The sequence below is a fragment of the Astatotilapia calliptera genome, chromosome 5 (genome assembly GCF_964374335.1).
Source record: "Astatotilapia calliptera chromosome 5, fAstCal68.1, whole genome shotgun sequence".
Taxonomy (NCBI): Eukaryota; Metazoa; Chordata; class Actinopteri; order Cichliformes; family Cichlidae; genus Astatotilapia; species Astatotilapia calliptera.
This window is the reverse complement of record NC_137426.1, coordinates 21,388,430-21,405,144: the sequence shown is the minus strand read 5'-3', so window position 1 is coordinate 21,405,144 and position 16,715 is coordinate 21,388,430. Positions and strand designations below refer to the sequence as shown.

The 16,715-nt window shown below is 40.5% G+C and overlaps 1 protein-coding gene across 3 annotated transcripts; it reads right to left on the bottom strand.

The window, feature by feature from the left end:
- Positions 1-23: 23 nt before the first annotated feature.
- pfkfb4b (6-phosphofructo-2-kinase/fructose-2,6-biphosphatase 4b) lies at positions 24-16,325 on the bottom strand. Of its 3 annotated transcripts, none has more exons than XM_026168005.2 (14): positions 16,133-16,325; positions 8,020-8,136; positions 7,842-7,938; positions 7,475-7,541; positions 7,303-7,377; positions 7,154-7,210; positions 6,535-6,656; positions 5,927-6,134; positions 5,681-5,827; positions 5,481-5,585; positions 5,249-5,378; positions 5,079-5,141; positions 4,724-4,788; positions 24-1,055 (listed from the first exon to the last, which is right to left on the bottom strand). In XM_026168005.2, exons 1-14 carry the CDS (start codon positions 16,308-16,310, stop codon positions 996-998), a joined length of 1,491 nt encoding a protein of 496 aa, XP_026023790.2. In that variant the 5' UTR covers positions 16,311-16,325; the 3' UTR covers positions 24-995. The 3 variants fall into 3 exon arrangements, with proteins under 3 accessions (XP_026023790.2, XP_026023794.1, XP_026023793.2); XM_026168009.2 differs by lacking the exon at positions 16,133-16,325 and adding an exon at positions 9,417-9,650; XM_026168008.2 differs by lacking the exon at positions 24-1,055 and adding an exon at positions 2,701-2,839.
- Positions 16,326-16,715: the final 390 nt, after the last annotated feature.

The following is a 16,715-nucleotide window of genomic DNA, read 5'->3' as shown; positions in this document are numbered from 1 at the left end:
TCAGTCTTTAAACACAACTCCAGTTTTCTTTACAAGAAACATTCAAATTTATTGAGGTCTAACAGCTGGAAACACAGAAGGCATTTTGGGTTATTTTTCCCCCCAGTATAGTAATATAAGCCATTACCCCACAAAAAGTATAATACACATGTTTTTACACACAAATTTAACAAACATGCACCTACAGTTTTCACAGTTTTATGTTATAATCTTTTTCATTTGTGAAGGTTGGAGTGATTTAAAATGCTTTATGTAACAGCCTTTGAACGTTTAGTCTTATATACAAAGCTATTTGTATATAAGATTACAACAATGGAAGCGCTTCATTTCGTATTTTTAGCATATCAGCTTACGTTTTTGAGAAAACACGCTGCATGCATTTAATATCTCAACCCCCCATAATGTTTTTTCAGGAGGGGGGGGTTGCTCGCTGTTAAATCTCTGGAATGATTTCATTTATAACACAGCGCGGTCACGGCACGTTTTTCCATTTAGTTAAAAAAAAAGAAAAAAAGAAACGTTAACAGCCAAGAAAAGGAAAACACTTAAGAAGCAATTTGTGATTAGTGTCCTCGATCTTTTTCTGGTGTTTTTTTTCCTTCTCTTTCTTCATATAAAAACACCTTCAGAAACGAACAACAGGCCCATATGGCAGTATACAATGCCCACTATACAGTAAATATTAATATAATCATGGAAGACAATGATTAAAGTTAATATTTTTGCACCTTTAACAAGGTCCACATATAAAACAAAAATCACATCTGCCTTTTGTTGCCCTCCCCCAAAGAGAGTCAAGCTCTTTGCGATTAAAATAAATGTATAAAATGGAGGACATTTAAAGAAAGTGCTTTACAGTGAGAGTGTAAAAAGATGTCTCTGAGACAGGCAAAAAGCTGCCTCATTCAGCAGCTGAGCAGCACCGTGAAGGCTGTTCAGAAATCCTAAAAAAAACAGTCAGATGAGGTCTCGGCTGGAACAGGAAGTGGAGGAGGTTAGAAGTGAGCAGGGACTGTCTGCAGAGCGTCTTCAGTGCTGCGCTGCACATTCACATTCTGGAAGAGGGACGAGAGGAAAAAACGGAGTTACATTTAGTTTTACATTAATTCACCTGTTCATTAATTACCTGATTTCCATATTCAGTATAAGAATGAGCCATTGTCTCATGAGGTGGTACTAGCAGACCTTGTGAGTGCAGCTACAGTGATTCTTAATGATGACATTAAAGAAAAAGAAAAAAAAAATCTGTTTAAACTGTTGATTTCAAATAATTAAAACATATTCCAGAGGCCTTTAGCGGTACGAAAGTCAAACAGATTTTTAATGTGTGTTAAAAGGGCATTACAGAAGCTAGCATTTAATTTTCAAGTATTGATACACAGCTTAATTATTGATAACTTATTCCGTTTCACACTCGAGCACGACTGATGTCAGATTTGTTAATACTGATATTTGGTTATTTAAAAACCTAATATTCATCTACACTGACAGATACTTTTGTAATGTGTAGTTATTTATTCAGCCCGGCTACTCAGATCCGCTGGTTGTTATTTGTGGCCTTCCAAATGTGTGTTGCTAACTGGGAAGCTGCAGAGTGCCCTCTGGTGGAGAAACCATGCATAAATTATACCACAGCAACACTCAATTTAAAATTTTCAGCTGTTATAAACATCAGTGTTAACACATCGCCAAACGGCTAATATCAGCCGCTGATCAGACATCTACCCACACCCCACTGACATGTATGACTTGAAGTCAGTTTTCTGCGTTAAGTGTAATCACTTTGTGTAATTTAGCTTTGACAAAATAAACACTTTGACCAAAAGAGTAGTGTGAGAAACAAACATATTTATTTTTATCTAGATTTTTATGTGTACAATGTGCAAGACTCAACACAGTTGAGAAGAAATGATGTTACATTCAATTAAATCAGTCTTTTTGTATCCAGCAGCAAGTTAACATTAATGCTGATTTTTTGTAAAACAACTTATTGGTTCTATTGGAGGTTTGACATGTTCACTTTGGTAGCACAGACACAAAGCCTAGATCGCAATAGTGAAACTGAATCATTTTAGAAACAGCAACAATGTTGAGATTTAAAGCAACAGTCTCCATCACATAGTTAAGAAAACAAGCTACATTATGCATAAAATACACGTCTATAAATAATGAATGTAAATACAAATCAGCCACAATCAGAAATAAATTAATTTTTTTGAAATGCCATTAAAACAACTTAAAAACACTGAAGGAGTGCCCCTGTTATTTTTCCTCATTGTGTTCACACATATGCTACATATTTAAACTTAAGACAATAACACAGGATGGGTCGACTTCAGTCAGTGAGACCACTGCAGTAAACAGAATCAATGCTGAGGTGTACGAGTTCACTTGTGTTCAGTAAAATTACACATCAACCAGAACTGAAAACATCATGTGCTGAGAAAGTAGATTTAAAACAAAGTTTAAAATGTACTTCACAGCATAAAACGTGCAATTTCTGTTCTTTTTTTTTTTTTTTGACTAGCATACATATACCCTTTACTCACTCTGACAATATCAACCACCTGCCTAACTCCAAGCACAACGTCTCACACAACCACAATCTAACACAAAGCTATTGGTACATGTTCATGAGCGCACACATTTAGTTATCCTAAAACAGCCATCTGAGCATGCAGCTCTTACTCAGATGGCAAACCTGAGGAAAAAATCAAAGTCATAGCTGATGAGAAAAGAGGTAGAAATGTCAATAATAAGCGACTTCACAGTTGTTTTGATTGCTGTCAGGGATCACTGGAGGATGGACAGTGAACGTGTGACTGAAAGTTTACAATCGCTGTGCGAAGAAGAAACAGACGGATTAGTACTGACTGCTAGGCCTGCTCAGGAGTGAGAGCTACAGTAAATGTTGGAATAGGTGTTGTGCCTCTTGAGAGACCAAAGGTCTGTAATATGAAACAGGACTGGTTAACCCTTGTTTTCTCTACTACGAAGGTGGTTCACTTCTTATCGGAATACATCCTCCTGAGAACCGAGGAAAAATTCCTCTTCCCACTGAAGTTTTGGAGCTAAAAGCAGAGATATCAATGGAAAGCCCAGGATGTCCTCTGTTTAGTACGTCAGGATTAGGGATGGGTATCGAAAACCGGTTCTTGTTGAGAACCGGTTCCCACTGTTTCAATTCCTTGGAATTGTTTGCCATTTTTGAAAACGATTCCCTTATCGATTCCAGTCGCCCCGAATGACGTCACCACGTTGCGGAGCGTCATTTACCTGGCAGGAAACACAGCACCCAAGCGGCTCAAACGCTCAAAAGTTTGGTTATAACTTTACGAGAACGGATGACAACAGGGCAACTTGCAATACTTGCAAAGTAGATACTTCATTTAAGGGAGGAAACACTACGAATATGCAAAAGCATTTGCTCACAAAACACACGATAACCTTAAGTGAATGTCGTGTTTTTAAATTGCGCTCCACACTCGTGAATCTCAACCCAGCAGCAGCGGTAACGTTTGTACGTCCTCTCCCGTTAATGCGGCAGGTAAATAATCAACTAACAGTGCATATTATGTTAGTGCGATCTGCCTTATTACAAAACCTGCCATTACTGTGCATTTAGGTGACCATGATGAGAGAGACAGACCGAGTCTGGCTGGCGCTCGCTGGCAGTTGTCGCTGCAGTCTACCGTTAGCGTCTCCTTTCAGGCCAGGATAGACGAACGTCACAGAGCAGTGTCTAAGTTTGTGGTAAAAGGCTTGAACCCATTTGCCACAGCAGATGCCCCCGATTTTTGGTAAGTGAATGTGTTTAATTGTAGGCAGGAACATTCTTATATTATATTCTTATTATATTATATTATATTCTTGTGTAATTGCTACAGAAGAATATTTATTTTATTATTTTACATTTACAATTTTTTTCCTGGGGACCCTGTGACACCCCATTGAAGAGCCGTAGGCTGTGGATCTCTTAAGATCTCACTGTTGGGTTTGTAAGGCCATGTTACTTCTAAATTTCTATCTTGTTCAAAGAGAAGATGTAAAACAAAGTTCTAAGCTAATCGACCTTAGTGTTCTCCTTTTTTAAAAAGAATCGATAAAGAATCGAATCGTTAAACAGAATCGAAAATGGAATCGGAATCGTGAAAATCTTATCAATACCCATCCCTAGTCAGGATTTATTAGCATAGCTCAAATAAATCAAAAGATATAGACCAAAAACAAACATCCTTTACAGAGGACATAAATGAATAGGCTTGTTCTCAGCAGGATATCGCCACGGTAACCTGTGCTCTGAGATTAGATATCAGCAGATACAAAATTACAGCCAACTGACAGATCAATTCTCTGGATTCTCCATTCAGATCCCTCAGACCCCTGTTTGTACTGTGAAATGAGCATCAGCAATACATACAGACACAAATTTATTCTAAACCCTAAAACCTTATACTGAATCTGCACACAGACTAACCCAAACTTTAAATTCTATTTTTATATGAATTCTTTTCTCTAAAGAGTGTGAAACACCACTGAGTCCGCAGCTTAGAGAATCTAAACATTTGTAATAATGTTGCCTGAGTATCATTTGTTTCATTGAATATTATTTGTTGTCGTGGTTCCTATGTATACAGTGTGAGGGAGCCTCCTGACTGAGTTGTGGGTCACAGGGTAAAAATGCAGTGAGGTCAAAGGTCTGAGTGCTGCTGGTGACACCTACCTCTGGTCTGTCTCTTTGTGTGTTTACAGCATCCACGCTTAAACAGAAAGACTCCACTTCACATCCTGCGTAAGAGCAAACAGTAGTTACTTATAATACAGAAATGTTCCTTTTTAAATATACTAAATAAATATAATATTATGTTCACGCCCACTGGCAAGCCATTTTTAATATCTTAGGTGTTTTATTTTGATAAACATTTTCACAATATTTATCTTAAAGTTTACATCTAACTGCTTTTGATACAAGTTAATACAAGCTGAAATTTTGTTTCCACTGATACAACAAGAATAGAATTTAAGGACTCATGCATAACTGTGAATGTGTTAGAAGCTTTTTAATTTACAGAACTTACCGTAAGCCACTGGTGTCAACTTCAGTACTGTGTGCAAAGGGCACTTAAGATAAGGCAACTCATCTGTGGTGACAGAAAGTTATAGTAAGTTTCAGGTTCAGACTTTAAAAAGCATACTCTGATGGTAAAGTAAAAAAAACTTCAAACGACCTACTTTGAGTCCTTCTTACCTGCAGTCTTGTCCAGGAAATATGCAAGAACACAGCGCAAGACTGCCTGGTGACAAATCACCAAAACGTTCTCCTGTCTCTCCAACTCCATGATCACAGGCTCCAGCCGCTGAACCAGGTCTTCATATGACTGAATGAGGTTCGCAGATCAGTCACACTCTCAACTGTTTTTAAAACTCAAACAACCAAAAAACAACTAAAAAAATCCTTAAAAAATAAGTTTTATGCTCACCTCTCCTTTCGGATAGCGGTACCGGTATTTGTCTTGGTCTCTCAGGGCAAACTCCAGAGGGTAACGCTCTTGGATTTCCTCGTACATCATCTCCTCACACACGCCCTGTGGAAAGAGAGGAGGAAACATGTTCAGCATTTACGCAAATGTTTCCACAGAGGCTTTTGCACAGAAGTAAGGAAAACTTGAAGTGGACATACAGCGTCGATTTCATTGAGAGATTTCCACTGTTCGTACGACACTCCAAGGATCTCCGCGGTCTGGATTGTCCTCTTCATCTGGCTCGTCCACACTTTAAGATTTTTGATGTTTTGCTCCTGGAGGAAATTCCTCAGACGTTTGGCAAACTGGACAGCAAGAGAGCACCACAGAAGGATGCATTAGATCAACTCGGTGATTTGAAACATATGTGCTGCCATATTTTCTCTACATGCACAGACACTGACCTCTTTTCCTCTGTCAGACAAGCCCGAGTCTCCTCCGATGCGTCCTTTGATGTTGAGGTCGCTCTCACCGTGGCGACAGAGGTAGATGGAGCGCGGTGTGATGTGGATGTTCATCAAGTAGTAGACAATTCGGCTTTGGACGTGGTCAACGACACGGTTCACCAGGTAACGACGGCCCACGTCCATTATCTTTATGTAGGACAGATCCCTGAAACGAGACGCTCTGTTAATCACCTGTGAGCTTGAACTGATTTCATCCACTCTACTGATGGGTCACACTGTGAGAGGGTAGGGCTATCCTAAAATTTGACCCTCTCATGTAACTGCAGCCATGACCTAACTAGCAGATGTGCAGCTGATAAAGACAGAAACCCGCTCCATTGTGAAAAGAAGCAAAACAAGCCCAGATACAAGATGGAGGTAAAATGTGCAAAATGCAAAAAAATTAAATAACTCTAGCTCCATTTGTTTTCATGACTGAAAGGAGAACTGCATCCCTGTGTCAGAGCCTACTGTTCAACATCTACATACATCAAACCTAATGTTTAACTCATGTTGCAAGAAATCCAGCTGAAAATCCAGCGCTTTCATGTTTTGTATGTCGTCACCTGTCGAGAACCTCATCCAGAGGCTGGTAGGATGACTCATAACACTTTATTCTCTTCATGAAGTCCTTGATGGCCTCATCTGAGTTGCAGTCAATGTAGTCTGGGTTTCCCAGCTTAACTTGCTACAAAGAGGAAACACAAGGAGAGGATTTGAGCAGACGAAACAAGGAAGGGGAAGTTTGCTGCCTCATGCTGACTCTCTCTGTCTTGGTCTGCAACCTCAGTGAAGTCCTTCGTAATTAGTTTAAAGTCTAAGCTTGGTTCAAGACTCATTCGCAACAACTAAACAACCATTCAGGCGAGCATCCTTGTTTTCTGAGTCCCATCCACACCTCGATCATGATGTGTGTTTTCAAAAACACCAAGACAGCAGCACTCTAAAAAGCTCAACACGAAGCTTCAAAACTGGACTTCACTAACCAACTGGTGATGCTACAGCAGCTACATCCATCTTTCATATAAAGTCTATGTCTGCAACTCAGTTCTGATGAACTTTAAAGCTAAATTTTCTCTTGATTTTTATTTTGGACTCAGCAGCCAATGTTTGGGGAAGTATATCAGAAATTTTAAAAGTCCTGTTTTGATTCTACTGGATTCAATGAAAGGAGACAAAGCTTACCACTATATTTTGGGCAATGACCTCTGGGTCTTCACACACAGACTCCACGAAAAATACCTGAAATGACAAGAAAATACAGCTAACTTTGAGGTCGCCAATCCAAATTTTAAAAAAAAGAAAAAGAGAGTACCATCTTGCTTTAAACATACCTTGTATCCATTCTGCTCAGCAAACATGATGATGGTCCTTCTTCTGTCTCTTGTTGTATTAGTGGCATCAAAGACCTGAAACAACATGGAAAAACAAGCGTTATGCAGCCGTTCTATATGCTTCTGTGTTCTAGGATTACAGCAGATGTCAGGGACAGAATCAAGGACTCACCGCAACCTGTCCTCCTTCGACGCTCAGGTACTGCCGTACATCATTAAGAGCTGACAAAGCGCACTGACTGTGGAAAGACACGAGAGATTTTTACATTTCAGATTTGTACTGGGATTATTCTAGGTCTTTGTTGCATTCTTTTTTACATCGTGAAAGAAAAATGTATTATTTTATACATGAAACCAAGCTGTAGCGGTTAATCCATGTGCCAACAATAGCTGAAAGCTACCAGGTTTTCAATCTGACCGATCAACCCAGCAGGTAATTTCACAGCTGAGCTCTCCTCTCTTCAACACATGGGTGAAGTCTGGTGGAATGGTTGGAATGAAACTTTGCATGACATCCAGAAAACCATGTGCAGACTCACCGTCTGATTTTTAGGCCTTCTTCATTGTCTGGACGGAAAAACTCAAAGGATTTGTAGATTTTCAGGCACTCCCTCCGGTACTGGCCAACATTGAACTCTGTTGAGAGACGGCTGTCATGTTTACACAGAGCAATGTTGGTTGTCACTTTATGCATGATTTTAAGGAAGTGGCTCCTACCTTTCGTTGGCACGCCTATCCAGTTTAAGTAGCGTGTGAGCTTCTTTGAAATGTAGGTTTTCCCTCGGGCTGGAAGTCCAACTGTCACAATGAGGGTCGGGCAGTTTGTCATGCACACTGACAGAGACGGAGAGACAAAAGAACCTAAATTTGAAAGCTTTTCACGTATTTAATTTGGTGATCAACAATAATTCACACCAATTAGTCTAGAGGGCTTTTTTGGAGAAAAAAAAACCCTTTTTGTAACAGTTATATGCACTGCTACAGAATAAAGATGAGGTAAAACAATGAGACTGCTTAAAAATGCAAGCCACGTGCTTCAGACTAAAATCCTTCATGTGCATTTTATATTCGCTGGGCTCTATGAGAGCTGGGGGCCAGCTCCGACATGTCTGAGACAGGCCGAGATCAAGAAAAAATGACAATTAAAAGTGCAGCTAAAAACAAGGCTGTGAGGAGCACATAAATTCAGACAGCAGAACAGAAGCCTACATGTTTCCTTAATAGCTAACCAGCAGCACATGCTGATTAATTAGGTGGGAAAATGCCAGGTTTGTGCTCTGCAGTCGCAACAACTCAGACTTGGCTGAAATTCAGCCGGACCACCACAAAGGTCTGCTTGTTACAGCCCCAAACAAGTGTTTAAATTAAAGACTTAAACTAGCAATTTCCGTTTTTCTTCTGTTACTAATTACTTTTTGCTGTTATTTGTTTGTATAGTAAAAAAAACAAAAACAAACCTGCTTATGCAAAAAAAGAAACATCCATAGGAATATCTTTAAGTACTGAGACAGTCCCACACATCAAATACATTTGAGATAAGGAAATTTAGACTGATGTCTAAGGAGACTCATGCAGCATAATATTATTACATGGTCACTGATGTGTGTTATGCCAAAACGGGACTGGACTAGCTATAGCTTTTTTAACTAAAACTAAAAACAGCTCTGGGGAAGGCAGACAATGACTTAGCAAAAAAAAAAAAAAAATTAAAAAAAAAAAGAAAAGAAAAGAAAAGTGAGAGAGAAAATCAGACACAAAACCAAGCACCCGGGTCACATTACAGGACAGCTGCCCAGTGTTACACCTACAAGATAAACTAACATAAGGAGTAGACCTGTGTAATCGGATGCTAAGCTGATTCAGAATCCCACTCCCTGCATGTGATGTCAGGAGAAATATGGACCAGACAAGATGCGCCTGATGCAACATTACCGAGCACGCAACATCTCAACCAGCCGTGCGTAATGTGATAAGTTCAAGCACAAATCTGACCATTAAACGTGCAAAACAGAACAAAAATGAGAGAGACCAGAGACGAGATCATATCCACAGATGAGTGAAATCGCATCTCCGACACACATCCTTTGCGCACTTGACGACCTGCTGCATCTTACCGCGTCTATGAGCGATGTGGCCGTTTTTGCACGGCATCCAGATCTTCCTGAGCGGGTTCTGGGTGAGCTCCCGCGGGTAACCCTCCACCATAAACTCTTGATTGTCTATCATCCTGGTTGTTGGGTCATTTACGTTACCCTCCTGAAAACAAACTGAGGCGGTGGGCTTCAGCCTGGCACTGAAATTCTGCAGGGGGGTGGATGTTATATATCAGCTGAGGAACAGCAGTTTCCCCATTACCGTAAGGACTGGATACTGAGCGCAACGGAAAGCGAGGGAGGGAAGAAAACAAAATGTCCCGGTACAGGTTGTAACGATACTTCAGTCGTCTTTTCCCCCATGTTAGCGTGAATTAATGTATTTACATATTTCACGTGACAGTATTATCCCAGGTGCTTACATAAAAACTCCCACCATGATTTTGCGTATGGAAGTCTGATTAAGAGCCCCAACTGAGTTTGAAGAATTCAAATGCAATTGTGTTAATAACAGACAAAATACTCCAAAGACATTATAATGTTTACCCAAATAATACTCAATCAAGCAAATACTCAATTCACTCCAGGGTCATATAAAGTTCAATGCTTTTATTGACCATTTTGTGTTTTAAAGTCTTGTGAAGCATTTTTCTTAGCGTCTTGTGTTGAAAATATCACAAGCATCCACCATCTGTAAAATAAATAAATGAATAAATAAAAATAAAAATCCACGAAAACGCGACTGTTTACAAGTTACCGTAATGACTCGTGAACTACGTACGTACGATTCGAAGACGCTAAGTGAAAAACAAGTTTTAGGCGTTCACATGAAGCACACATGGGCAGTGAATGCAGCAAGAAATTGAGCCAATCAGAAATGGAACGAGAGGCCCAGCAGCCAATAGCAGAGGCGCATTGGCAGGAAAGAAGGGCATGCGGACTACTGGGAGCTCAGCTCAACATCATCGTGAAAACCATGGAAGCCTCAGCTTTACACGACCCAGTCACGGGCCTCACTGATCACACATGCTTCATGTGGCAAAAGTTGCCAGCAAAGTAAGATACAGCAGAAACTCCCGTCTGATAGATGTAAATATTTTTTTAAACAAAAAATGAAACTGGTTAATAAACACGAATATAGTGTATAGTATAGTATTAGTGTTTGACAAATTATAGTAGTTTATTTTTACAGTTATATAAAATGATATAAGAAAAGCCTAGGGGTTTCTGAATAAAAACGATAAAAATAAAATAAAAAGCGGGGAGAATAACAATAACTATCCTCATTTTTACTTTTTAAACACACATTTACAAATAGCTTTAAAGTCTGTCAAAAAACATGTATTTACCACCCCAACATATAGTAGTACATAAACACCATTCAAGCATAAGTGATTACTTAGCCAAACGTAACAGGCCAAGGATTTAAGGAAATGGTAACCTGTGAAAAACTAGTTCTCAGCAGTCGTTTTAAACAAAACATTGATTCAGCCAAACTGATATAAAGAGGAAGGCTTTTCCAAAGTTTAAGCCCCACAACTTCCAAAGTGTAGTCGCCTCTGGATTTAAAATAAGAGCGTGAAAGAGTTAAACAAGAGAGGCCGACGGTTGGAATAAGGCCTTAGCAGCTTTGCGTATTTAGGCAGGAGCCTGGTTTTTTACTGAGTGACAGTAAAGACTGAGCTTGACAAGAATGAGCTTGAAGACAGGAAAATAATTCCAAGATTAGCTGAGGATTTGATGTTTCTGGCCAATGCGTTGACCGACCGCAAACAGAGTCGAACACAAGCACCTCAGTTTTGCCAGACAATTTAAAGCCATCAATTAAGTGGTGAAACAGTCACTGAGGTAGGGTTTGCAGCTGAGCTGTGTAACATTACCATAGCTACAGTAAGAAATACCACAAAAGGCACTAAGTAGATGGCCCGGGGTAACATATACAGCAACAATCCAATACTCATATGTCCACTTCAGCTCAGTGCTAACACAGAGACAGACATTATTGTGTTATACTGAAAAATAAGTGTGTTGTCTTAAAAACACAAATACTTTAAAAAGCTACAGCAATTATGTAACAATGTAACAAATTCCTGTTCAAATAGGATAAGTTTATATTCTCATCAGATCGAAGTCATCACATCTAAAATGCATCTAAACCAAGAGCTCGGGTCTGAGGAGGATAACTTACATGGACATGGACCAACACATCGTCACATTTCTCTCTGTTTCTCAAAAAAAAGCAGATTAATTTTCTGTTAGGTAGGTGTGAATCAGTTATTTGCTCCCACTTGTAGTAAAGTCTACCATGCATCATAAATAAACTGAAAATAAGTTGGGTAAAAGTCAAAGTCAGAAGCCACAATGTGCTTGCTTGACAGTTTTTATGTCTCAAACAATAAATGGGAACCTGTGAGAAAATGCAGACGGCAGCACAAACCTGCAGAGGCAGGAAAAGATCAATTCTGCAGCCCCAGATTAAACTCAGTGACAAATTTAGATGAACAGAAGACTCAAATTGCACTTTTAAGTAATAAGTGAGTCATGTCAGTTCAATAACATCCTGTAATCATCGTTTATCCTCAATGCTGACAAGCCCAAACATAATACCAAGGTTCTGACACCAGAGGGCGCTGTGCTTCACCAAAGCAGGCCCTACAATGAGGACAAATCTGTAAGGAGACGTTTATAGTGTCACCAGAGGTCATTAGGCAAAAGGTCAGCAGGCAGGAGTGTCTGAGAGCAGTCAGCATGTCAGTAGCACTAATCCCATCAGCCTTTCACTTCAGGGCTTCAGGAAATCAACAGACATGCTCAAACATTTGGCTTTCTAAGCAAATAAAAGCACTCAAGCATGCATGCTACAGCCTAGGGAGGCTTTTAGGGACAGTAAAAGTTATTCTTCAATCACTCAGAGTCTGAGTTCTTGGAAAGTTTGTGTCAGTTTAATCTGTTGAATGGCACAAACAACACAAGTGACATATCTGATAAATGTAAATTATAAATGAATAACAAATACATAATGTCCAGTAACGACTATATAAATTAGTCTTTAAATTCATCCTGCTAAAATACAGCATCTAATGACCTGCAATGACCCGAGACATTTGACCTTTTCAATATAATCCTTAACAAACTCTTTGTATGTATGTATGAATATTTGGTATATGTACAAGTTCTAAGTCTACTCCTCTGCTTTCATAATTTCTTCCACAAAAAACATCTCAGAAGATCTCTAAGTGAAAAGTATCTGGATTTGAAACTCTGTTCATGTGGGCTGCAGACGAGAGCAGATGGCAGTCCTGTTTCTGGGCCACTATGATCCTACTTTCCCTAAATATAGGCTTTGACCCGCAGCATAATTTAGAGGAATATGTAACAAATTCCAATCTAATGTGGGCCAAAGTTCACCCCGAATTTACACAACCAGTGCCAAACAGCAGCCTTCATAACCCATATTTCACGTGGATTGCTTTGGTTTGAGAACACTTTCTTTCTGTCTTCTTGCTCGAAGCAGCTTGTTTGAGATGGCTTTGAAATCTGTTAAATACACATGAAACCGTCCTGCAAACCGAATATGATCCAAATTAAGAGTGATGGAATAAAGATGACCTGGCCTATTTTCAATCCCTGCGGCTGAGGCATTCCCTGATTTCTTTCCTCCCTCAGATAGACTCCAACACCACCATCTTTGGACTTGCTGGGTAGTCGTTGTTCTGCTCTGTAGCTCGTGGTGAGCTTGCAGATTCTGGTTAGAGTTTCCCCTCCTGCACCAGCACAACAAGGACTGTTATAGATATCTGCAATCCAACACGGTGGAGTCTGAGTTGGTCTGCAGGCAGATGCACTGGAGGGGTAGCTCAAGGTTATCAAGTACCACCATGACAATAAGGAAAAGCTGATTGGGAGTAACAGACATTTTAAAAATACAAAACACTCATATTTAGCACCTTGAAATGTTGACGACCACTGAGGAGTTACCTTATGTCACTGGATGTGTGTTGTGCATCAAGCATCACACAGAAGAAAAATTATGTTCACTCCATAACCGAATATCATTGTAGGCCCGGTTATTTTACCTCTACACATCAGGACCTCGCTTCCTGCTGACCATGTAAAAAACACGCATTCATTAGAGAACATGACATTGTAGATGAAATTGATCCCAGGCTGTCCCAATGGTTTCACTGTTTAAGAGGTAAGCTGGAAATTCTCAATGACCATTATCAAATTCCTGTTCGGGTACTTTTACTCAGTGTTTGCCCTTCTGGCTCATTTTAGACTGTAGGAAATTGGCAACAAGATAATCCTAAAAAGACAGAGTTTGATTTTCGGACTCATCTGAAAGGATTTGTCTACACTGCTGAGTGATAATGCCTGAAGCTGTCAAGCTATTAAAAGTCTGTGGTCTTGTCTGCTTTATTAAGCATTTGATTCCATTTTGACTCCGATAAAGGACTGAAAAATCACACGAAATGTTGCTCACAATTTCCTGTGTTCAAGGTGATTGAAATTCCTTTTCAATCACCTTTAAGCCAGCAAAAATCAGCAAATCTTCACAGCAGAGAAGCTAAAAATAGAGCCTTTTTATTGTTTCTGCTTTTCAAATATGCTGCCAATGTGCTGCTTTTGTCAATTAACACAGATTAAAAGAGTAATATCTTTGTAACTAATCTGTATGAATGGTGTGACCCAGAATCATTTTGTCGGTTCATACTTAATTAAATAGTGTGCAGAACAGAGGAGACGTTTCATCCGGGGGTGATTAACAAAGACCAAGTAAGGCACATCAAAAACACCTCCAACGACCTTGAGGTTGAATTCTCTCACATGCAAAAACAGCAGCTAGATTAGAGCACTGTGGAGCTGCACACTCAGTGCATAAACATGACACAGCCTCAGCCTGCATCAAGCCTTCGCTGCAAGTCTGTGTGAGCGGGTGAACTTTCACCTAGATATAGAGCAGACGGAGAGAGGGAGGGCAGGAGGGAGAGGGAAGTGCAGGGACAGTGAGACCAAGCCTTTAAGAAGGGACTAGAGGGATTTAGAGCCACAATCTGGAGGATATGAAAATGTCCAAATATAAAGATTTTTTTATGGTATTTTATTACAGAGAGAAGGCTGGTGAAAGAAGGCGGTCTTATTGCAGCGTCTGAGGCAGCCTCTGAGCCCCAGAGATAAATATCCTGCGGGAGTTACAGCTATTGTGGCTAAACATAATGATATAATCTGTTAAGACTCTGCTGCACATGCTGGAACATATTCCTAGCCAATCTGCAGTTATAACCACATATTGGTGCTCATGACTAAGACAACTCAGTGCCTTTCCAACCCTCCACTCTGAGTAGCAGTGATTATTGTTAAACAGCAAGGGCAGCTTAATATGCACATCAGCTGCCATCGCCACACTAAACAGCCCCCTCAGTATAAACAGATCAGCTGCACACAGATAGACTGACTCCAGTATGATTTTCCTGTTTTTCTGCCCAGCCCCACCTCTCTCTGTGTACTCTGTGTCTATGCATAATAAGGACAGCCAGTGAAGCACGTCTCCTCACCAGTGCAGCCTGAGCTCTGCTCATCCCTCGTACACCTGCCACAGCAGCTCAGCCTGCACACATTTAAACCTCCGTGACCACAGCTGCGAAAAAGAACGGCAGGAAATCTGTGTACCTGCCTGCATGGTGTCTTATGCAACGTTAAACAGACTCATCGGGATACGTGACTAATAGAATTACATAAGAGCCTGTTCCTATAGTAAATATAAACGTTGTATTATATGGGACATAGCATTAGAACTAGGCCAAGTGCCGCTGTTATACACAAGTGCAAACGAGTAATGGAGGAACAAGAACAGCAAGCAGAAGTAAACAGAGTAGTAAGCAGTGAGTGACAAAACCTGAGCGTCTGTTTAGACTTTGAAATCTCTTTTAGTCCTTGTGCACCATCCCCTGCTGCACAGCACGTGTTAATAAAATGACTTCACAGGAGGTGCTTTTGGAAATCATCGAGTTACTGCTAATAAAGATCCACACGTCTCTGAGACCCTGGTGTAACAGCAAGAGTGACGTTTTCTTATAACTGGTTAATGGATTACAAACTTATGAAGCCACGTGGGAGAGGACAAAGCTACCCGGAGGTCATAGTGAATGCAAGAAGAGCCAGAAGTTCTCCTTTTACCAGTATGCTCATAATTATCTCCTAACCATCAACTTTTTCAAGTTTGAGCAGTGCCAGATCAACGGCCAGCTCCAGAAATGTATCAGATATTCCCGAATCACAGCCCAGGCAGTAATAGGGATGAGTCTGGGGCGTGATGTTTGACACATAACTACTATGACCCTGTGATAACAGTGTTTACAAGTCTCTGCTCTCCTTCCCATGGCTGTCAGCTGCGTGCAGCTAGCTAAGCAACAGCTGCAGCGACTCTGCAGGAAGCTGCTGCCAAAGCGCTTAAAAAGTAACAAAAATCCATTATTTACTGCAACACATCTGAAAGCAGTCGTCTTTTACACATTTCCTAGGCTTGCCCCGCAGTCTGCCTCTCTCATTTGCACGGCTGAAAGCGCTGACAGCTCCGGAGCAAGCCTACGTGACACACACTTGTTTACTTCATCCGCCCGTTAGCCCAGCTGCTCGCGTACAGCACACTCTGTACTCCGTGCCAGCGAAGACTCGCGGCAACGTCACGTACAAAGGAGCAAATAACGAAAAATAAAAGACAGGACTCAGCGTCCTACCTGGCCTCTCCTGCGCGTTTCGTAGAGTGTAGGAGCCTCTCATGATCCCCGTTTTAAAAGCCTCTTTTTCCAAGCTTGGTGAGCGCAGTACGCTTAGAGCAGCTCGGCCACTCAAATGAATGAAGCGACTCAGTCTGCGGGAGCGTGCGCACACCCACCTCTCTGCGTTAGCGCTCATCCACTTTCATCCCCACCTCTCCACGAAAAAAGACTTCTAAGAATGCCTTAACCCCATTTCATTTTCTTCTTTTGAGATTTAGAAATATAGTATCATGGGGGAGGCGGGGGGTCATTAGAAACACCGCTTCACATTGGTTTAAATATCTGTTTGCATGAGGTTATTCCCAAATCTCCTTTTTTAAAACACTGGTCCACAAATAGCACATGAAAAGCATCTAAAACAAAAAGTTAAGATCACTGAAAAGAACAGAGGGGGATTTACCTTTGCGATTGACTGAATTACTTACCACACTCACCTGTTTGTCGACTTTGACCTTGGCCTTTACACTGTTTATGTCTGGATAAGTAAAGTCAGATTTTACTGAATTGTAAGCAAACTGAGAGCAGGCAGTGCTGTTATAGT

Excerpts from the sequence above, each read along its gene's own strand:
- pfkfb4b (XM_026168005.2), bottom strand. The coding sequence starts at position 16,310 with ATGAGCGCTAACGCAGAGAGGTGGGTGTGCGCACGCTCCCGCAGACTG. Across the intron at positions 5,379-5,480 it reads ACCGCTATCCGAAAGGAGAG|TCATATGAAGACCTGGTTCA; the intron begins GTGAGCATAAAA and ends AACCTCATTCAG. Across the intron at positions 1,056-4,723 it reads CACAAAGAGACAGACCAGAG|AATGTGAATGTGCAGCGCAG; the intron begins GTAGGTGTCACC and ends TCCCTCTTCCAG.